Raw genomic sequence first — 24,205 nt, 5'->3', positions numbered from 1 at the left:
TGGTGTGTGCTTGGGCTGAGAATTGAAGCTTCCATGTGTAGAGACTTTTTTTGGAGTTAAACGCCAGGTTGTAGCCTGTTTTTGGCGTTTAACTCTGGTTTGCAACCTGTTTCTGGCGTTTAACGTCAGAATAGGGTAAAGACTTGGTGTTAAACGCCAATTTACGTCATCAAAGCTTGGGCAAAGTATGAACTATTATATATTGCTGAAAAGCCCTGGATGTCTACTTTCCAACGCAATTAAGAGCGCGCCAATTGGGCTTCTGTAGCTCCAGAAAATCCCTTTCGAGTGAAGAGAGGTCAGAATCCAATAACATCTGCAGTCCTTTTTCAGCCTCTGAATCAGATTTTTGCTCAGGTCCCTCAATTTCAGCCAGAAAATATCTGAAATCACAGAAAAATACACAAACTCATAGTAAAGTCCAGAAATGTGGTTTTTGCATAAAAACTAATAAAAATATACTAAAAAGTAGCTAGATCCTACTAAAAACTACTTGAAAATACCACCAAAAAGCGTAAAAAATATCCGCTCATCAACGGCCAATCAAACGACGATATACAAAAGGGTCGGATAGCAGGAGACTTTTGTCTTGATATAGTCTTGTAGTACTATCCATTGGAGCAGAGGCAGGTTTAGCACCTAATAAACCAGAATTCTCCAAAAGATCAAGACAATATTTTCTCTGAGATAAGCAAATTTCCTTCTCTGATTGAGAAACTGGTGCACGAATTGTGAATTACACTTCTCACAACGCGTACCACTAACCAGCAAGTGCACTGGGTCGTCTAAGTAATACCTCACGTGAGTAAGGGTCGAATCCCACGGAGATTGTTGGTTTGAAGCAATCTATGGTTATTTTGTAAATCTTAGTCAGGAAGGCAATTATGTTTATCAGTTGAATTGCAAATAAACAATAGAGCATGGATTAAAGATTACTTGTTATGCAGTAATGGAGGATATGTTGGAGTTTTGGAGATGCTTTGTCTTCTGAATCTCTGCTTTTCTCTGTCTTCTTGTTCACGCACGCACGTCCTTCTATGGCAAGCTGTGTGTTGGTGGATCACCGTTGTCAATGGCTACCTTCCATCCTTCCAGTGAAAACTACGCTCACGCACTCTGTCACAGCACGGCTAATCACCGGTTGGTTCTCGATCCGGTTGGAATAGGATTTACTATCCTTTTGCGTCTGTCACTAACGCCCAGCCTTCAGGAGTTTGAAGCTCGTCACAGTCATTCAATCCTTGAATCCTACTCGGAATAGCACAGACAAGGTTTAGACTTTCCGGATTCTCATGAATGCCGCCATCAGTTCTACCTTATACCACGGAGATTCTGATTAAGGAATCTAAGAGACACTCATTCAATCGGATATAGAACGGAGGTGGTTGTCAGGCACACGTTCGTGGGTTGAGGAAGGTGATGAATGTCACAGATCATCACCTTCATCACAGTTAGGCGCGAATGAACATCTTAGATAGGAACAAGCGTGTTTGAATGGAAAACAGAAATACTTGCATTAATTCATCGAGACACAGCAGAGCTCCTCACCCCCAACAATGGGGTTTAGAGACTCATGCCGTCAGAGAATACAAAGTTTAGATCTGAAAATGTCATGAGATACAAAATAAGTCTCTAAAAGTTGTTTAAATACTAAACCAGTAGCCTAGGGTTACAAAATGTGAGTGGACTATGATGGATGATGCAGAGATCCACTTCTGGGGCCCACTTGGTGTGCTGGGGCCCACTTGGTGTGTGCTGGGGCTGAGACTTTAAGCAATTCACGTGCAGAGGCCATTTGTGGAGTTGAACGCCAGTTTTTGTGCCAGTTTGGGCGTTCAACTCCAGTTTTTGATCCTTTTCTGGCGCTGGACGCCAGAATTGGGCAGAGGACTGGCGTTGAACGCCAGTTTACGTCATCTATCCTTGTGCAAAGTATGGACTATTATATATTGCTGGAAAGCCCTGGATGTCTACTTTCCAATGCAATTGGAAGCATGCCATTTCGAGTTCTATAGCTCCAGAAAATCCAATTTGAGTGCAGGGAGGTCAGAATCCAACAGCATCAACAGTCCTTTTTCAGCCTGAATCAGATTTTTGCTCAGCTCCTTCAATTTCAGCCAGAAAAATACCTGAAATTAGAGAAAAACACACAACTCATAGTAAAGTCCAGAAATATGAATTTTTCCTAAAAACTACTGGAAATAAACTAAAAACTAACTAGAACATACTCAAAACTATATGAAATTATCCCAAAAAGCGTATAAAATATCTGCTCATCAGAAACCTTAATACCTAAAAAATATTTTAATGGGCCCAAGTCTTTAATTCGGAAGTGTTGGTGCAAAATAGAATTAATGACAGCAAGTTCAGAAATGGAATTACCAGTGAGAAAAATGTCGTCAACATAGACTAAAAGGATAGAAATTTGATCACCAATGAATTTGACAAATAAACTATAATCAGATGAGGTCTGCTGATATCCATGAGATAGTAAAAAATGAGAAAGTTTGTCATACCACATACGACTAGATTGTCGTAAACCATACAGTGACTTTAGCAGCTTACAGCATTGATTTGGTTGAGGAGATATAAATCCGGGTGGCAGAGTCATATAAACATCCTCAAAAAGATCCCCATGTAAGAAAGTATTATTGACATCCAACTGATGTATAGGCCAATGCTTCATAGAGGCCAATGCCAAAACTAATATGATGGTGGCAGGCTTGACAACAGGGGAGAAAGTTTCCAAGAAATCAACACCTTCAGTTTGAGTGAACCCTTTAGCCACAAGGCGTGCTTTATATCGATCAACTGAACCATCAGGCTTGCGTTTGATGCGATAGACCCATTTACAGCCAACCGGTTTAACCCCTGCAGGGCAATCAACAAGATGCCAAGTTTTGTTCAGCTCAAGAGCATCCAACTCATCTTTCATAGCACTACGCCAATTAGAGTGTTGATTGGCGTCCTTAAAGGACTTTGGCTCAACGTCAGAATGTAGAGATAAAAGAAACTTTTTATGTGAAGATGAAAGAGAAGAAAAAGATATGACTGAAGATAAAGGATACTTACACTTTGAGGGAGATTGATTTGTAGAGATGAGAGAGGAATTACACAAGTAATCAGAGAGATATGATGGAGGTCGGTGAGGCCGGTCGGAATGACGAGGATGGGGTTGCTCAGGTGGTGAAGAAGGTGACGGGGGATGAGAAGGTGATGGTGGACTGGTGTCTAGTGTTAAAAGTGATTCGGTGGTCATTGGTTCAACTTAGTTAGGAAATGATAGTGAGGAAGAAGGAGAGGTTGTTGGAGAAAATAAAGAACTAGGTGGAGTTTGGTCAATGGGTATAGGTGAGGGTTCAACTGGAAGACTAACTGAATTTTGTTTTTGAGAAGGTGTGTTTGGTAATGTTGGGCTGAGTGTATAGAATTGGACATTTTTTTTGTGAAAGAAAAAGATGAAGAAATTTTATTGATTGTTGAATTGAATTTGTGTATTCTGTTGGGCTGAATTTGTGGACCGTGAGACGTCTTTATTGTTGTCATGGGCTAAGGTGGAAGAGTAGTTTAATAGATTTTGGTGGGCCTAATGATATATATAGATGAAAATGATGATTGGTATCGATTAATATTGTTGCCTAGTTATGAATATGCTAAAGATTTTTTGTGTGACTGACTCTGTACCTTTTAATTTAACCTGTTAATGATAATTATATCTTGAAAAAGTATAGGTAAATAACTTTTAATCAGTCAATTTTAAACAACTGCAATTAAGAATAATTAATTTTGTATTTTTTAAAAAATAAATTTTAAATAATCACTAATTAATGACAATTAATTAATATATAGTGCATTTTAAAAATGTTTGTTGACTAGACCCTTGTTGGTTATTTAGTGAAATTAGTTTCAGAAAGATGATAATAAAGACATAATTTATTCACCTGATAACAAGACATGCTTTAGTAGTGACCTTCATGAAAATACACTAGATATATTTTTTGTGAAAAATTATTACAAAGAACTTATCTATAACAAGAAGAAGAATAAAGAAGAAGAAGAATGAGAAGAACGTTATTTGGTTTAGGTTTTAAAAGGGAAAAATGACTAAATTGATTTAATTTCATTTTTTTTCCTCGTCATTTAGACGTTATCATCTTCAGTGTAAAAAAGGTTAAACTACGTCACTCATAGCATTGAGTTTCGGTGACGAAAAATATGTTTGAGATTAACGTGATACACTTTTTTTAATTTAAGAGATTAAATTAGAATAATTGAGATCTCAAAAATTAAATCAGTGTAATTTGTTAATATTAAATACCAAAATTAAGCTTAACTCTAATTTATATAGATATAATTGCTTGCTATAGATCTTGACTTACGGGACCACTTAATTTTGGCTTTTTCTCAACCAAAAAAAAAAAAAATCATACACGATGCACGCAACACAGTATCCTACAATGTAAAAGCTTGTCCTAGCTTGTCGCATTTGTTTTTTTTTTTTTTTTGAAACAAATGAAGCTCAACACATTAAAGTGGAGCAAATAAAAGAAAGAAGAAGACACATAACCAGCTACCAACAAATAAACCAACCCCTACTATCCCCAGTACTCTCATCCTCCCCCAGGATCACCACCACTCCATTCCGTGTAGCTCATCAACGTCCTTGTGTGTATGACCTCCAGGCTTGCTCTTGCATTCTTGAAGATTCGTGCATTCCGTTCCAACCAGATGTTCCAAATCACTGCAAAGAACACTGACATCCACATCTTCTTCCCCTGTTGTCTATTATGCATTCCATGCCAACTCTCAAACATTTCTTTAACAGTTCCGGGAATCACCCACTCCCTTCCTAGTAACCTCAGCCACTTGCACCACACCTGCCATGTTACCTCACACCTAAGGAATAAATGCTCAACAGATTCTAATTCCTTGGTACACAGTACACACATACTATCCCCCAGAATGTTGACTCCTAGTTTAGTCAGCCGCTCCTTGGTGTTAACTCTACCCACTAGTACAAACCACCCAAAGAGCTCAATTCTCGGAGGGACGAAACCTTTCCAGATGGAACTCGTGAAGCTATAACTCGTTATCTCAGCTGATAATGTCTCCGCTTGTATAGCTTGGATCACAGAACTAGTAGAGAAAATACCTTTATTTTCAAACTTCCACACCACATTGTCCTCCCTACCTGATGACAACCTCACTGGCCTTAACCTCTCATGCAGTTGATTGACAAGCTCCAGCTCCCATTGGAACAGCGCCCTCCTCCATTGAAAATTTCAAATCCAATCAAGCCCATCCCAAAAACCACACTCCCCGATGACAAGTCCTTGCTGACTGGAAATAGAGTAGAGTCTCGGATAACTTCCTTTCAGAGTACCACCTTGAACCCAGTTATCTTCCCAAAATCGAGTCTGCATACCATTGCCTACTTCCATTGCCAGTCCACTTACCACTTTATCACGAATCCACGGTTCTTTTATATTCAGCTGACATATGTCCTTCCAAGGGCCACCCTTTACTGGTAAAGGCTGAGTTGCTAACATGACATCCGGGTTCAACTTATTACACGAACACACAATCTTCTTCCACAGCGGACAATCCTCCTTTGAAAACCTCTACCACCACTTAAACAGAAGCGCTGTGTTTCTCAGCACTGCATCACCAACCCCCAATCCCCCAACCTTTTTTGGAGCCTGAACTATCTCCCATTTTACCATAGGTATACCATAGTTCCCGTTCTCCTTACACCACATAAAGTTCCGTTGTAAAGCAATCAGCTTGTCCGCTACCGCCTTCGGCATCTTGTATAGACTAAGGTAGTAGATGGGGAGACTATTCAGCACCGATTTGATAAGGACCAGCTTACCTGATTTATTCAAAACCTTGGCTTTCCACAAACTCAGCTTCTGTTCCACCTTATCAATGATTGGTTTCCAAGTCTTCACCAAGCGCGGATTCGCACCTAGAGAAACTCCCAAGTATCTAACCGGTAGAGAAGCTTGTTGGCATCCCAGCAGTCCACATGCCTGATCAATCCATCCTTGCTCACAGTTCACCGATATCAGATTCGATTTATCAAAGTTAATGCTCAGCCCAGACATCAACTCAAAGCACCGTAACAGTCTCTTATAGTTTACAATTGTTTCAGTCTCCGGCGGGCAGAATAAAATAGTGTCATCTGCAAATTGTAGGTGCGACAGTTCAATAAGATCTCCCCCTACCAGCAGTGGAGCAATGTGGCCATTCCTCACAGCCTCCCCCAACATCCTATGCAACACATCTACAACTAATACGAACAGCAATGGAGAAAGTGGGTCCCCTTGTCTTAGTCCCCTCTCCATCTTGAATGGCTTGGAAGGTGCCCCGTTTACCAAGACTGCCATGGTGGCCGTAGTAACACACTCCTTCACCCAGCTCCTCCATTTTTGGCCGAAGCCCATTTTCTGTAGCACAATGTCAACAAAATCCCATCTCACTCTGTCATAGGCCTTCTGAAAATCCAGTTTGATAATGACTGCTGACTTTTTCTGAGTCTTCAGCCAATGAACCGTCTCGCAGGCTATGAGTGCACCATCATGAATTTTCCTTCCCTTTACAAACGCAGTCTGAGTCTCTCCAACCAGTCCCGACATCACAGATCGCATCCTGTGCACCAACACTTTCGAAAGATGTAGACTAATTGCTAAATATATAATGATACCAGAAAGTTACTTAAGCATTTTATCATATATGAAAGTTCTTTAGAAGATTAACTAAGAATCAGGTAAATTTTGGAACAGATTGAGGATTTGGTTTCGTAAGATTACAAATTAAACAAACTTTTAATTATACAAAAAAAAATATTTGTATACTAAAATCAGTTATCAATGTATTTGTGTATAAATATATATGTAGTTTAATATATTTGTATTTCAATATATATTTTATACTGGTAACTGACTTTAGTGACGGATTTTGATATACATAGAACATTACTCTTAATTATTACAAAAGCACGATGCAACTTCTTCATTCCAAAGGAGACGCATAAATGAAGTTACTGTTTATAAATATGTTCATATATATGAAAAATAATGATATAGCTTCTATTTTTATAATATTATTTTATATAAATTTTTTTGTATTATATATATATATATATATATATTGCATGAATTAGTAAGAAAAAACGGCATTATCAATTTGTTTCACCAGATATTGTCCTGACCAACATTGCATATTACAAATTAATTGATTAAATATACTAAGCTTTTCTTCGTGTTGAAAGTGTTTTTAAATTAATTTCTTCTCTAATAACACTTGAATAGATAGTAGCATGATAAGGTCACTAGAAAACCTAAACATTAAAAAATAGGCATGCTTAACCGAAGATTAAAAAATTGATAATCATTAATTGCACTTGTGTTATTAGCTAACGGCTGAGTTTGAGTCTTTGAGATGCATAGGTCAGCCTAATGACATCACCTCGCAATTGAGAGCATCCAGTATAAAACTTTTTCAAATGCCTCTTGTCAAAATTTTATATTATCTTTTGCACATAAATAAAAACTAAGAAGGAGCAAATTTTGGTTACCTATTTAATTAATTAAAATAAGATAAATTAACATGGTTATTAATTTTTTTTATAATGTAATATAATATATTATTTAAATTTAACTCTTAAAAAAATTAAATTTATTTGTAATGATATCATTAATTAAACTAAAAAGCAATTCATAGTAGAAAATTAATAATAATGTATGAAACGAATCAAAATTGAAAAAACATTTAATTATTAATCTTAATAACTTCAAAATGAATAATAACAATAAAATTTGTTACTTGATATTAATACTCACACTTGTAAATTAGTAAGTCAGCTAAGCTTAACAAGTTAATTATAGATATTTTTTTTGTGTGCAAAGTCTGGATAGTCTGTATATTAAACCAAATAGTCATTTGTATTATAAAATAAAATGAAAAATATTACAATTATAACCGTACTATTTTAATTTTTTTTATCTCTTCCTATAGTGATACCACAAAACAAAATGAAAAAAATTACAATTATAATAAAAACAATTTCAATCTCTTCTTATACATTTTAATATGGATAAAGTATATTTTTTGTCCTTAACATTTTTAAAAAATTTTAAAAATACTCTTAACGTTTAATTTACTTAATATTATTCTTAATGTTTCAATTTTATCCTTGCTCTTAATTTTTTAATAGTTAATATATGGTCAACGTTTTTCTTTCCAATTTTATCCCTCCCTCATGTATCACTTTTTTCCATATTTTTTATTATCATACTCCACTCCTCTCTCTACACATTTCTAACACATTGCTTAAACCCACTACCAACGACCCACCCCACGGCCCACTCTATTGTTGCACCACTCCGCCATCCTACTACACCACCGTCACTCTCAATACTACTATCTGACCTATTTATCTTTGCACCACCACATCTCCCTATTTTACTGTCTCCCCCAATACACCATCCCATCATTATTATTATCATTAACATTAACAACGTTAACAAAATCACACCTCTTCACCTCACCACGACTCTTCATTGGCACCATTGTACCACTGCGCCACCCTCGCTCTCCCTCCTCCTTTTCTAGATCTCACATTATTTTTATTTTAATTTGCACAAAGTTATGGGATGTCTCGGGCGCGCGGAGAGAGAGAAACTTGCTTCCTTAATGAATTTTTTAAATCCAAACCCTTAATCTTGTGTTTTGGTCCCAAGTTTTAATATTAGCCATTGATTCACAGCAGATTAAAGTAACCTCCACTTTTTTCACGTTATCCGAAATAGTTGTGCAGAAGGAAAGGTTTAATCAACAAGTAATTAACTTGCATGTTTATGAAAATATTTTATTTTTTTCTTCTGATTTAGCTTCACTTGAACATTGTGTTTTCGGCTCCAATTTTAATTTGACATAGGCACCAGAATTTGCCTTTTTCTTTCTTTCTCTTTGGTGCTTAATGAGAAAATGATATTCTCTTTCTTTTTTGTGCCATACCCAAATCACCATAATACTATCATAAGCTAAATGCTATTCTTTTCATGAAGGCAATGGACTGGATTAAAAGCTTGGTCAGAGTATCTAAGGTTCGGGTGCTTGATTCTATTGTTTTGGGTTGCACATTAACATTTGGGCCTGTAACACTAAATGAATCATCAAAACACTTTTAGACTTTCAATCCAATTAAAATTATATTTGTCATCACCAAAAATATTATTATTATTTACTAAACTCAAGAATAGCCAATGCTTGATGGTTACCCTTGGAATCTTCTAATTTTGCCTTATATTTCATAATTTCAAAATGTTGTTTGATTATAAAATTCCAACGACAAATAATAACCTTTGGATTGTCAGGAATAGTTTTCACTATGTAGGTTTTTGTTTTGTTTAGACTTTAGAGCATCCAATTCTTCAATCATAGCTTTAATTAATTATACAAATGGTATATCTATTTAAGATTTCAAATAATTGGCAGAGGAAAAATGTCGGTAAAGATTTTTACAAAAATTTCGCGTTGTAAGTATATTTCTAAACCGACAATTAGACCTCAATCAATATTTAAATTGTTTGTCATAAATACAAATCTAATAAATTTAACCAAAGTATTTAAATCTCGGGTCGTCTCTCAAGGAATTGCAGGGAGTGTAGTTTATATTTGGTTATAAGATTGTATCTTTTTGGATTTTGAGTTTAATAAGCAAGGAATGTAAATAACAAGAAAATAAACCAACAACTAAGAAAAGTCCTAGTAAGGGTTGAGAATCGAAATTTCTATCCTCATTATCATTGTCAATTATGATGGTAATTGTAAATTACTCTCACTTAGTTAACCTCTAACAATTGAAGAAAAGTCAAATGAGTAAATCAACTTGAGTTCACAAGTCCTAATCAAAGACTAGAATTAGTGAAGCTCAAGTCAACTAGCAACTTTCAATCACCAACCAACAAGAGACCTTGACAATTCAAGAGTCTCTAAATTACTCAATCCAAGCTAAGAATACAAAAATCTAATTTAAAATCCAACCAAACATTTTATCAAACACTTAGAAGGCATAAAATAAGAACATAGAAAATTAACAAGGAATATTAAATTTAAACAACCAATTGCAAGCATTAATGACTAACAATTAAAGAGAGTAACAATAAACATGGAAAACATAAATTGCATTAAAAGAAATCAAACGTAACAAGAGCTCATAAACATAAAAATGGCGAAAACGAAAAATTAACAAGAGAAGAAAATGAACTAAAGTGCTTAAAAAAATGAAAGTAAGAAAACTAAATTAAAGGAAGATTGAACCTGAACCTAAGGAGAAATTGAAAGAAGAAACCATAAATCTAGAGAGAGGAGAGAGCCTCTCTCTCTAGAAAACCTACATCTAAACCTAAAAATTGTATGAATGAAAGTGATTGATTGATCCCCCCTTCCAGCTTCACTCTGCAGCCTCTAATCTGTATTTTCGTGCCTGGAATGGGTCAAAAGCAGCCCAGAAATCGCCCCCAGCGAATTCTGTAAATTGCAGCACGTGACACTTGTCATGCGTACGCGTTAACCATGCGTACGCGTCGCTGAACTTTTCACTTGGCCACGCATACGCGTCGTCCATGCGTACGCGTCGCTGCCAGCTTCTCAAAAATACAATTTCTTGTGTTCCTTCCACTTTTGCATGCTTTTTTTCCATCCTCTAAGCCATTCCTGCCCTATAAAACCTGAAAACACTTCACACACATATCACCACATCGAATGGTAATAAGAGAGGATTAGAATTAACAAATTTAAGGCCAAAGAAACATATTTTTAATCATAGCACAAAATTAGGAAGGAAAATGTAAAACATGCGAATTATATGCATAAGTGTGAGAATAATGGATAAAATCCAATCAATTCAATATAAAATAAACTATAAAATAGCGGTTTATCAATTTTCCCACACTTAAACATTAGCATGTTCTCATGCTAAGTTCAAGAGAAGCTATAAAGGAGGTGAAGAGGAATGGTAGAATTTATGAGATGCAACCTATCTATATGAATGCAACTAAATGCAAAATACTTTTACCTACTTGGTTAAAAGTAAATCAACCTTCCAAAAACAAATATGAACTGAATTTCACTAATTCGAATTCCAAAATAAAGTACAAGTAGACGAGTAAGAAGAAAGCTCATGAAAGCCAAGAACAAAGAATCGAGCATCGAACCCTTACCGAAAGTGTATACACTCTAATCACTCAAGTGTTTGAGGTTCGATTCTCTCAATTCTCTACTAATCTTGCTTTCTAAGGCTTGCTTTTCTTCTACCAATCAACAAATAATTTAATACACAAATACACATAACAAGAGGTCATTTCAAGGGTTGTAAATAATTTACTTCTTAATTTAAATGTTTATATATAATATGTCATATATTTAATATTTATAAAAAAATTTTAAACTTTTAATGTATTTAAAATATACAAAAATATTTATAATAAAATATAATAGATTTAAAATATCTCATAATTTTGTTATAATAAATAATTATTTATATATTTAATTATATTTTACCAGGCTCAGACAGGCCTGACAGGCCAATAAGGCTAATTAGCGAGCCTGGGCCTGGCCTATTAACGTATTAAGGCTTTTAAAAGAGTCTGGGCCTGTGCCTATTTTATAACAGGCCAGGCCAGACCAGGCCAAACACAGGCCAGGCTGCAGGCCCCTGGCAGGCCGCCTGACCTTTTTCCACCCCTAATTAAGAGGTTGCGGATTCGAGTCTCATATCTTTGGTAAAAAAAAATGCATTATTACACACCACTGCTCTCTAGCTCACTTACCATTTATTTTCTTTTTTCAACAGGATCAAGTGGTACCTGCTCCATTATGCTCATCATCTATTTTAGCTTCTTTGACTGATTGATTTTGCGTTGTTCTATCATTCTTCATCATGTTGTTGGTAAGTCCAGCAAGCAAGGTGTTGAGTGCAATTTGAGAACTAAGCCGCAAGAGAATAAAGGACAATTAAAAAAACTAACTAAATTGCAAGAAACTAACAATTAAAGCAATAATTTTTTCTCGGGGGTTGAGAATTAAATATCACTATCCTTATAACTAATTACAAATTATAATAATTTTAAGAATCAACCTAATAAGTTAACATCTACACATTAAAAAAAATTAATTAGGTTTAATTAATCTTAATTGCAAGTTCTAACTAACTTATTAATTGAATTTAATAAAAAATTAGTATTAGTAAAAACAAAGTTAATCAACAATTCTCAATTGAGACCTGCTACACATACAAATTTTCTCGGCATACAAGTTTATACAAGTTAACCCTAACTTAATAAAATTCACTTTTATAATGCAAGAAAGAAGAGGAAAAGTTTTGAATTATACAAAACTTATCAATATACATACACCAAAAATTTTTAAACAATACAATATAAATGACTTGTATGAACTTGTATATATAAATAACTTGTATGTGAAGAATAATTCTTCTCAATTATCAATCAATTAGAACAAAGGTGACTCAAAATCATCTTATTTCTTAACTCCAAACCAAGTGTAAGAATCTACTTCATAACTAATTCAAATATTGTCAAACACTTCATGTGTATCATAAAACATAAACTTACAATTAACTAAAATCTATTTCTAATCATCACCAAATTTACAATAAACATAAAATTAACAAAAAAAACATAAATAAACAATATCCATAAAATAAATACTTTATCAAACATCAAATAAAAAAATTAACATAAAGCATCAAAAGCATTCATAACAACAAAATAAAAAAAAAACTAGAAGAAAATGAAATTAATACTTGATTCTTGCAAGAATTAATTAAAATTAAAGTGAAACTAACATAAACTAACTAAACCTAATCCTAATTCTAATTCTAGAAAAAAGGGAGAGATTTTCACTCTAAAAAACCTAACTAAAATATACTAAAATTAAATCTAAACTCTCCCTAAGTTATCTCCTTGAGTTTCCTCCTTAAATCATTGAATTTCTTATGCATTTCTAGTCCACGTGCTTTATTAATTGAGGCATGTGCGCCGAAGGATGCATACACACAATATGATGCGGCCATTGCTTTGGATAGCATTCTTATTCTTCATGAATTCTTAAATTTTTTGCATGATTTTAAGGGCCTAAAATACCAGTATTTTAAAATTTTTCATATAAAAATAATAGATAATAATTATTTAAATAATTTGACATATTTAAATAAATTATATGAGTATATATTTTAAGAGAAATGTTAGTAGACTAATATTTTAGATAAATATCTTATTTTTATTCTATTAAAATTTAAAATTCAATCTTTAATATTTAAAATTAACTAAATATTAAAAAAAATATATTAACTTTTTCGTCACCTAGCATTGCTCAAAAAATTAATATGCATCATTGAGTTATATATAGAGGTTTTCCATTGAGTTATGAGATGAGAAGTTTGTATAATGTTGATGGCTGAGTTATTAAATTAAAACTTTGATGTATGTGTTGTGGTGTAATTACATTGATACATTATCATTGTGAATTACACACAGTATTTACAAATAATACTAGTTTTAAAGGCCTAAAATACATGTTTTAATCAATAAATTTAATTAGAAAAAAGTTCACAAGAGTACGCAATCACATAAGAAAAATGCAAGTTGATATATCTCATTCTTTTCAACCCAAAATTAACATAATATATGCATTTATCAAAAGACTCAAATGATTGACTTCAAAAATGCATTCACAAAACGGATATATATGTTTTGGCTCTAAGACATTAATGAGCGAACTCAACAAATTAACTATTTAAAGGTGTGTTTGGCAACTATGTTGAAAGAGGAAAAGCATGTTACAGCTTCTTGAACGCTTCCATTTTTGGTTTGGCTAATTTTAATTTTTCTATCTATAAACGCAGAAGTGATTGTAGTTACAAAATCACGTTTACAAGAAGCAAGAATTTCTAACTTCTGCGTTGCACTAACTGACTTTTACCTATTGACATTTAACTTTTATTTTGTTTTTACCAACTTTACCTTTTATACATACTAGTGTAAGACCCGCGCTACACGCGGGCTAAATGTTGATTCATTATAAAAGTTTATTATTACTTATCCATTGATATTAATAATTTTTATTTTTAATTTGAAAAAAAATTGTATATAAAAAGTTTATTGTACATTTTATAAGATTATTGTATTATATGTTTTTCAGAAGCTTAATAATCTTATAATTTTTCTAATCTATAGTAGCATATTTCACTTAAATATAAAAATTATTATAATAAATTTCTACTATCAGAAAAGAAAAATGACCTCTGCAAAAAATATGGATGGTATATGGATCTCAGAGCTTTCCATTCTCTTGATCTGTATCGTGAACTTGTTGCCAACTGGTCCTTCTTTATCGACGGCAACAAGACCCTAAACCCTGCTACTGTTCTTTTTCCTTGAAGCTATATCAATAGCCACCGTCACCTTTAACTGATTGTTCTTCATCTCTGCTACTCGTTAGAAACAGATCCGGAATCCATGCCGTGTCTTCTTTGTTCTTCGCCAGATGCTCTTGTAACTATAGCACTGACCACCATCATTCTCTATTTTCTTTGTGAGTTATTGCTTTTATCACCGGCAAGTTCCTTCTTCTTCTTCGCCGGTAATATCTATGTATTTTGAACTAATCATATTGATAAAGAGAGAGTGAGCCCAAGAAAGAAAGAAGAGAAGAGAGAGATAGAGAAAGTCAATAATATAATTGAATTATAAAACCTTTTCAGTAAGCTCTGATTTGGAATGCTTATTCAAATTTCATGTTTAAATTCAGATCCTAAAAGAGAAAGAACCCGCCCAAAGCCAAGTACTGAATGTGCCACTTGTCAAATAATTAAACTGAACACTTGTCAAGTACTGAATGTGCCACTTGTCGAATAAAGAACCTATTACTACTCTCCTATTATATATTAATAGATTATTGTATTATTTATAAAATTTTTATTATTTTTCTTTACATTAGCTCTTTTTTTTATTATTTATTATTTATATTTTTTATTAATTTTTTATTTGACATTATATATTTTTATAATAGTAATTTTTGTATATTATATTTATTATTATCTTTTTATAATATAATTTATTGATCCCATTAAGTAAAATAAATTAAACAAAAAAAATAACCATAAATAATAATAATAGTAAAAAATTATAGCGTACTAAAAAAAAGTACTAAAAATACTAAAAATATACTATATAAAAACATATAAGAAAAAAATATATATATATAAAAAAATAACATTATAATTTAATATCATGTCCTTTTTAGTAATTATCTATCTAAAAGTGATTTTAACTAATATTATCCAAACAATATTTATTTTATCAAAATCAATTTTAGTATAAAATTGTCAAACATAAATCATGTTAACACAAATTTACTTCTATCCAAAATCAATTTTATAAAATCACTTTTATTCAAACTCCAGTTTCTATCTAAAATCAATTTTATAAAATCACTTTTATTCAAACTCCAGTTTGACTAACCACAATCCAAACACACACTTAAAAAGCTTCTCTTTCTACTCCTATGGTTAAAACAAAACTTAAATTATAGTATGAAAGAGGTGGGTGTCCAACCAATATTTAATACTTCTATGCCTATAACTACAAGACCTTAAAAGATAAGAATGAATTGCTACAAAAAGATCACAATAATCTTTAAAAAATCAAACGTCTCAAATAGGTCTTAAAAGATACAGAAACTAAATTGGTCATTTCTTCCTGACACTAAGATTCTGAACAAACTGGCAACGCTCCAAATTTTAAACACCAACAAAATGGTTATCGTTGCACCAATTTTAAATTGTTTTGAGTATACAAAAAATCCATAATCCCTTCTATTTACTGCAAAATTATTTTTATCTTTCGTTAAAATTTCTTCAAAAAATATTGCGTGATAAAAAGATTATTCTATAAAATATAAATTTTCTATTATTTTAAATTAAAAACATAGGATTATAGTTGGGATCAGAATTCTCTCATTAGGGATGACAATCCCTCTTTAATTTCTTTTAAAGTTTCTAATTCTTGACCCTACAAATGCAAATGTGGTTATGGGATTTTCCCCTCGAAGTTGCTGAGTTAGGTAACAGGGAAGAAATGAAAAAGAACTCGTGCATAGCATCTCTCAGGTTTGAGTGATTACAATACACCTGCGATTGTCGTCCTAGCTTCTTTGCACAACATTTCAGCATCTTTCCCACGTAAAGGTTTATGAATAACAACTTTGACCCAACCTATGTTTACTATACCCTCTCTTCCAGCTGGCATGATTTGACCAGTTCCAATAAGGGTTATTGGTACCACTGGAGCATTTGTCTTGGCAGCAATACTGAAGGCACCTTTCTGAAAATCCCCAAATAATTATAACAATTTAGAATTAGTTCATTGACAAAATCTTACACACAAACATGTCTGAATAGCCCGAAGTGGAAAGAAACCCGAGAAAACTTTGGATGATATTATTAACAGCAATTTAAGTAAAAATAGGCTGAATTTAAACTGTGACATGGCCTGTTCTATGAAGTTAACTGTTCGGGAATTGGGTATAATGAGGTGCCTAAAGTCCCACATCGAGTAGCATGAGATGCTTCATGTTATATTTAAGGAGTGGTTATTCTCCCTTAACAGCTAGCTTTTAAGGTGGTGTTTTTCACTTTCTTTAGGTACTTAACAAAGGTATCAAAGCCTTAGTTGTTGGTGCCATGGAAAGTGCTACCCATAGGCCAGATGCTGATAGCGGGTAGCAAAGTTGCTACCACTGGGTCGGTGTCAAAGAGTGAAGCCGCCGAGGATGTGGGCTCTCCAAGGGTGGTGTATTGTTAGAGACTAGGGTATTATGGGGTGTCCAAAGTCCCATATCAGGTAGTATGGGATGCTTGATGTATTTAAAGAGAGTGGTTTTCTCCCTTAACAGCTAGCTTTTATGGTGTGGTTTTTTCACTTTCCTTAGATTATTAACACTAGGATAAGGCTTTGTTGCTGATAAATTTTATAACCAGTAGATTGGGGTTCAATTTGCTATAGGTAAGTTAGCATGTGGTGTAAAATTCAACACCCCCCCTTAAGAATTTACCATAATGAAAAAGAATTAAAAAATGAAAGAGTAAATGGACAAAAGTACACATGAAAGAGTTTGACATAGACAAAAATACCCAGAAAGTTGGTAAATATGAAAGTACACCCAAAAGATTTATTTCGATGGACAAAAGTATACCACGGGCCTTACAAACCCACTAACGGCATGGTATCTTTGTCCATCGAAAACAATATTTCGAGTATACTTTGATATTTACAATCTTTTGTATGTACTTTTGTCTACCACAAACCCTTTCATATGTACTTTTGTCCATTTACTCAAAATGAAAAACTAAAATACATTAAGGAACTGTTGGTCATTGGTCATTAATGAATAACCTAAAATTGTTTGCATCCTTAAACATGATTATAGACAGATAAAAATCATTACATGACTTGAGATACAAACCTTGAAAGCACCTAGTTTTCCATCTTTACTGCGTGTTCCCTCTGGAAAGACAAAGACCGAGGCTCCCTTCCTGATAAGATCCATGCATCGTTTAAGACAATCCTATATGTGAAGAAGCATAACAGAACTGTGACTTTGAAAATCATATATAAACACAATTTAGAAATAAATTCATGGAAGACATTGGTACTGAATCAACAAGAACAAGTAAAATTATCCACAGCATCAATCGCAGAAGTATACCATCTGGCTTCGGCTATCCATGCGCTTCAAAGGAATGGTGCCTAGAAGAAACATTGCCCACCCAATTATCGGAAAGAGAAATATCCCAGTCTTGCTTATGAATTTAAAGCTTCTTCCTAGAGTGAGAAGAGTATATATGTCAAGGAAACTCTGATGATTGGAAACATACACAGCAGGAGTATCAGGAGGTGGCAGATTCTCCAACCCCTCAAATTTTATTCTATAAAATGGAGCAACTGTGAGTGAAGCCCAGACTTTAGCAACATAATGATGAAATTTTCTTCGTTGACGATCAAATAGTAGTACAAATGGATGTCCAACCAGCATCAGCACAAAAAGAAATACGGCGGAAAGGGCGGTGACAGCATAAAAACAAGCTCCCCTAACTTTTGATTCCATTTTCAGATCCGCTAATTAAGCAAACACCAATAGGTGAATTGGCATTCCATTTAAACATTATTGTTGCTACACATGAAATCTGATCAAAGGATTTTTATACCTGACAATGAGTGACTATCTCCCGCTGCTGCAAGTTCGCATCTTGCAAATGTGTCTCTGGCATGCTTATTCTGATAGCGCAAATTGCAACTATAACGAGGCCTACATAACTCCTCGTTGGGACAAAAAGATACCCACAAATCATTTCTGTGCTTCCTGGGTATTCCTGTCAATCTTCTTTGGGCATCTATACAAAGATAAACAACCAACACTGTTTGTTGAGATAAGACTCAATTTGGTAAATGAATTTTCACCCGAAAATCAGTTAGCCCCTAAGTTATGAGTTTTAAAAGTATGAATCACATTAGTCCTTCTGTCAAAACTCAACTAACAAAGGTACTAATGTGTGTAGGAAACTGCCATGGCTCAATTTAGTCTATTTGTAACACATCTAAAAAGATGCTTCACTTCTAGTTTCTTTACTCTTTACCATACCAAACTGTTCAATCATTATATATATATATATATATATATCTTTTTAAATAAAAACAATTGCATATAAACAAGCACTAGATATCAAGTGAGAAAAACAATTAAGTAGTTTTTAAAAAAAGAGAACTAATACCATGAAAGACAAGAGAGATAAGAGATAAGAACACTTACAACTAAGTGAAGTCCTCAAAACTCGATGATCATAAGTTGGTCGTTTATAAGTACACAACTGCAACCAATGGAAGTAAAACAACATAAACAAAACCTGTTCAATTCAGGGTGAAATGGTCCTGTTTTTTCAAGCTGCCAAACCGAACTGAATTGGAATGGATTTGTTCATATCGGTTTTCTGTCTTAAACTTGTCCTATGTAACATTGGTGTAAAAAAACCATTCCAGCTGTCCTATGTGCATTTTATATTTTCAACAAAAAATATGACATAAATTATTCTAAAATAATGCCCACAAAGTTATAACTGCAAAACATCACGTAGGATTTTGTTCCACAAACCTAAAACTGTAAAACATCAAATATGAGTTGCACAATGTTGCAATAAATGAAAAAGAATAACTGATAGTGGGCTGGGAATCAACATAATGTGTTGGGAAAATTATGGAAAAATACAAAGTTAATTTTAATATCTAATACTCGTAAACAGCAAATTAGCATGCTAGATGTATACATTCTAGTATTCAACAATTTCATGTCAAAGCTAAGACTTCAAAGCATGAATGCAAAACATCTGAAAATTAAAATCGGCATTTGACTTTAAGGAAAATAAAATTGACATTTGAACTCATTTACTTCTGGAAATTAAAAAAGTTTCATTAATAAAACCCAAGAAACAGAGACAAAATAGTATGCTTCTCAGCAACCGAAACTAAAACCAGAATTTGACTTAATCGCATTTGAATTCATATCCTTCACAGCAACCCAAATGCATAACAGAACAACATCATAAACACAATCATAAAATAAAACAGCATAATAAAAAAAACTACCTGAAACATCTCCATTGAGGGACTGGAATTAAAAAACATCGACGACAACGGTGACTGGGAAAGTGAAGTAGACAGGAGCGCGTGAACAGAGGACATAGCTATGGCAATAGGGATGGCGTGACGGACTCACAGCGTTGTCATGTGCAACAGCATAACTGGCTTTCTCGTGGTGATGGTTGAAGAAGAATAAGAAGTGAGGGACTGTGGGGGGAATGGGTGATAGGATTTGTGGGTGACTGGAGTAATGGAGTGTGGAGATTGCTTTGTGAAGTGATGGCACGGGGAGGGAAGAAAAGGAGTGATAAAGTGATAAGTGGGGTTATAACTTCCAACAAACAACTTCAAGTTCTCTGTTAAAAAAACGAAATACATAAATGTGTCAACATACATCATAAACAAAACACCATTTAAAGTATAAAGACTTAATTTCTCTTGATGGATTTTGACTTCTAACATAACCGTGTGGTTGACTAATACTCTTTGCTCAACCATAAAGATTTGTAATTTTTCGAGCTTAATATGTGTTCACACATTAGCATCGTAAAAATGAATAACAAGTTCCATTAAAAAACACAAAGAAAAAGATAAAACAAGAGATACCGTTGATCAATTACATCAACCTGCAGAATAGATGAAGAATTTATAATACTATTACGATTTGAATTTAATTTTCTTTTTCCAAAGGAAAAAAACACTTCTTTTACCACACTATTTTCGAAATTCAATAACCACACACTATATACATTATATGCACCAGCTACAAAAGCTTTTTTACTTCTTCACTAGAACGATCATTTTCTGGCACCATAAACAACAGATACTAAAATAGATAATTTCTCAGATATAGCTTAAGACCAAACGTTTATCATGTGAACACATATTAATAGGGAACAACTCTATTGATTTTCCATCTGAACTTGCCTAACCAAAATTCTAACCCCACTAACCCTTAAAATGCACCAAACTAAATTAATCCAAATCACAATTAATTCATTGTTTGCACGCTCAAATGACTTCAAAGCTTAAAACTTGTATACGTGCACACTAGCCAAGCCTTTACCAACTAAGAAGGCTTAGCCACCCAAATAATTTCAAAATAATTTTTACTAGGAGCTCAGATTAAGAGTTGTACTATTAAAATTTTTTTGAAATTTTTAGCCTATTGAATCATTTTTTTAATCAAAAGCTTTTAGTTCCTTAATGCTTATTCAAGGGAAAACAAGCACAAAAAATGCACAAAACAAGCACAAGCATGCTGCAGCTGCGGAAAATCAAGCAAGGCTCAAAGCACAAGCATGCTGAAAATCACCGAGATTCAAAACAAACAAGCACAAAAAATGCAGAATAAAACTTTAGTGCAATAAATTACTGAGAGGGGGAGAGTATCCAACCTGAAGTGGAGGAGGAGGAGGGACAACCGACGGCTGCAGCGGCGATGCTGTCGACGGCAGACGAAGGCTTCTTTCGTCCGGACGACGAGCGACGATGTAGAGCACGGAGCAGCGGACGAAGTGGGGGATGGCGCAGCGGAGAGGAGAGCACGGAGTAGCAGCGTAGAGGAGAATCGCGGCGGAGAAGAGTATGGACCATGCAAAATGGCTAAAAACTTATAGTAAAAATAAATTACTGAAAAATATAGAAAGATTTTCACATGTGCCAGTATATTTTATCGATATACTAGTAAATTAATGATTATCTAACTTCTAAATAAAAAAGTTTTTACATGTACTAGACCACTTTATTGGTATATAGCTATTCTATTGTTCAGCGACGTAAAAATTTATATTAAAGAATTCTATTGATCATAATTGAGTGACAGGATACATTTATTAAAAGAAGAGTGTAGAGCAAGGTTCTAAAAACCGAACCGGTCATCGAACCACTTTAGCTACTGATTCACTGGTTTATTGGTCCAACCGGTTCAACTGAGGTTCAACTGAAAAAACCGTTTTATAATAAAAAATAAATTATAAATAACCACCATAAAACATAAATATAGTCTATATAAAGTATAAACCTTAAAATGTCTTTCAAATTAAAAGCATTATATGAATATCATCAACCGAGTATTATAATCTTATCAAAATACAAACTCAAAAGTTAAATAACAACAAAAAAATATGCTAATTTACAAAGAATAAATATGCTAATAATCACATATCCTAGAGAGATGCCCACCAACATACATAAGAATTAATTTACAAAGAATAAATATGCTAATAATCACATTCTATTTGATCTACACAATTTCATTTATGCAAGTGTTTTGCAGTAAGAAGGCAATAATAATCCATCATATGTAAGTCCAAACAAGCAGCAAATCAAAAGAGTAAATAAATGAAAGAAATATAAAAGCAAGTATATACACCTCAAAAAACCCCTCATGTAAACAATGGGAACCATGTTTATTTGCGATGAGTTGCTTGCAAGAAATTAAAATGTGCAGATACACAGATAGAGTAGGTAGAAAGAGATATAGAGTAGACTAAAAAAGTCTAATTTGGTGATTAAACTGCAGCATTCAACAAAGTAGCAAGACCTCTTCTGCAATTAAACTCAACCTAATCACTGAGCCAAACCTTCTCAAAACATAACAATTATCAAAATTTATCACAATCTAAACTCATATCTAACAAACAGCTCAAAATTTCAGGCCATCAACAACACAGGCAACAAAGATCAAACAAATCATCAAATTGCTGTGTGTAATAATAACAATGCATGTTGCAATTGCTCAGATACATTCTTTTAACTTTAACAAAAACTTCATTCAACCCAAGAGAGGGATAATAAATCTTGAATCTTCCTTAGCAAATCCAAATCAGCCATAATACTAAATTGTACCTTCTGATTTGGCAACTAATAAAATATAAGAGAGAAATAAAATCTGAAAAAACCAGAATTAAAGAAATAAATCAGCAATAGAACAGATAAATTAGAAAAAATTCATTGAATGAGTCAAAAGCATAGAATCAATCCTAAACCAGAATTAATAAAAAAAAACAGAACTAAAAATTCAAAGTAAAACCAAAGAATCAAGAACAACCCAACCAAAGAACAAATCAGAATCAACAATGGGGAGGACTAGGGAAGAATAAAATTAAATCAGAATCAAACCAACAATCAGAATAAAAAAGTTCAGAATAAAAACAAATCAGAATCAAGCTGAGGCTCCATTACAGTTTCAAATACAAGGAAGGATGACGGCGCTGGAAAGGGAGAGATGGCGACGGAGGCAGGAACAGAGATGGCGCCGGTGACGGTGGAACAGAGCTTCGCGACGGAGGCAGGAGGCGAGCCCGGTGACTATGCTTCCACTGCTGAGAGTCTGAGACGTTAGCTGAGTGAGGGACCGAGTGAGCTTCGAAGCTCTAACCGGCGACGGCGTCAGGAGCACTCCGGAGGCTGAACGAAAGGGAGGGACTGAGCTCGCCGGCGTTGAGAGGAACGGCCAGCTCGAGGGTGATAGGAGGGACGAGGGAAGGTGTGCTGCTGCACCGTTAGAGAGTTGAGTGAGTTAGGGTTGGTAACTGGTAAGGGTTGGGGGGTGTTACTGAATACTAAACGGCTGCGTTTTCAGCATTTTTGGGCAAAGTAAAAAACCGGCCGGGTCCTGGTTTGGTTCGACTGACCGGTTACCGGCCAGTTTAACAGTTCAAAAACGGTTTTTATTTTTTTTCGGTTTTGGCATATAATCGAACCGTAATTCTCATCGGTTCGCAATTCAACCGGTTCGAACCGGTTTTCAAAACATTGGTGTACAGAGAGATCTTTTGACCTGTAATATCTTAAACCAAAAAGATGTCATTGTTAATTACCTTGTGGACAGAGACATTTGTTTCTCATTGTGGAAAGCCATTCTTTGATAGCGGCTAATTGGTAGTTTAGGGAAGCTAACGGAAAGATTGGGCTAGTGAATTTTCTTTTGGTATTTGATGAGCCACAGAAATGTGAACGAAAATTGGATATGTAGCTCATGGGTATTTTCGTGGGATTTAAACAAAAAGCATTGAAAAAAAAAATAAAAGAAATTAAATTTGAAATGCCTCCTAGCTTGCACCTTAATCTATTATATATTTATTAAAATATATAAAAAGAACTAAAATAGTGTTATAAAATTCCTTAACCAAAACCGCAATTCGAAAGCCCTAAGTTTTCAATTAATTCAAATCAGTTATTGAACAAATTGTGGATACCTGGCGCCAGAAGGCGAGAACGTTGGACTTGACAGCGCATCCGGGAGGGCCGTAGTCATAGAGGCTGGCCACACCGCGGTAGATCTTGAACAATGGGATGTAGAAAAGGCGGCGCTCGAGCGTGTTGACAGCTGCCTGACGGAATGCCTCCCTGCTTAGTCCACCGTCGGCGGAGAGGATTGACTGGAGCTGGCGCTCGACGTCGTTCTTCTCAAGCTTGAGTGCGTTGAGTGACTGGACGGCGGCATCGATGTCAGACTTGGGTGCTCCGGCGGCCTTGAG

The 24,205-nt window shown here is 34.3% G+C and overlaps 1 protein-coding gene across 5 annotated transcripts; it reads right to left on the bottom strand.

Annotated features, from left to right (window-relative positions):
• Positions 1-16,044: 16,044 nt before the first annotated feature.
• LOC107613393 (1-acyl-sn-glycerol-3-phosphate acyltransferase BAT2, chloroplastic) lies at positions 16,045-23,252 on the bottom strand. Of its 5 annotated transcripts, none has more exons than XM_021109242.2 (9): positions 22,908-23,252; positions 21,596-21,663; positions 21,119-21,326; positions 19,728-20,077; positions 18,898-18,955; positions 18,296-18,481; positions 17,797-18,206; positions 17,554-17,655; positions 16,045-16,412 (listed from the first exon to the last, which is right to left on the bottom strand). In XM_021109242.2, the coding sequence occupies exons 4-9, from the start codon at positions 19,821-19,823 to the stop codon at positions 16,209-16,211; spliced, it is 1,056 nt and encodes a 351-aa protein (XP_020964901.1). In that variant the 5' UTR covers positions 19,824-20,077; positions 21,119-21,326; positions 21,596-21,663; positions 22,908-23,252; the 3' UTR covers positions 16,045-16,208. The 5 variants fall into 5 exon arrangements, with proteins under 5 accessions (XP_020964901.1, XP_020964902.1, XP_088352719.1 ...); XM_021109243.2 differs by having other exon boundaries at positions 21,119-21,188; XM_088496593.1 differs by having other exon boundaries at positions 21,119-21,663.
• Positions 23,253-24,205: the final 953 nt, after the last annotated feature.

The sequence above is a fragment of the Arachis ipaensis genome, chromosome B8, assembly GCF_059453495.1.
Source record: "Arachis ipaensis isolate K30076 ecotype BB chromosome B8, ASM5945349v1, whole genome shotgun sequence".
Lineage (NCBI taxonomy): Eukaryota > Viridiplantae > Streptophyta > Magnoliopsida > Fabales > Fabaceae > Arachis > Arachis ipaensis.
The sequence above is the reverse complement of the archived record's forward strand: the minus strand, read 5'-3'. Positions and strand labels throughout refer to the sequence as shown.

What these genes read in the sequence shown, in the direction of transcription:
- LOC107613393 (XM_088496593.1), bottom strand. Translation starts at nt 19,823, where the DNA reads ATGTCCTCTGTTCACGCGCTCCTGTCTACTTCACTTTCCCAGTCACCG. An exon ending in TGGATAGCCGAAGCCAGATG is followed by an intron (nt 17,656 to 17,796) that starts GTATACTTCTGC and finishes CTTCACATATAG; the next exon opens with GATTGTCTTAAACGATGCAT. An exon ending in GAAAACTAGGTGCTTTCAAG is followed by an intron (nt 16,413 to 17,553) that starts GTTTGTATCTCA and finishes GGGGATTTTCAG; the next exon opens with AAAGGTGCCTTCAGTATTGC.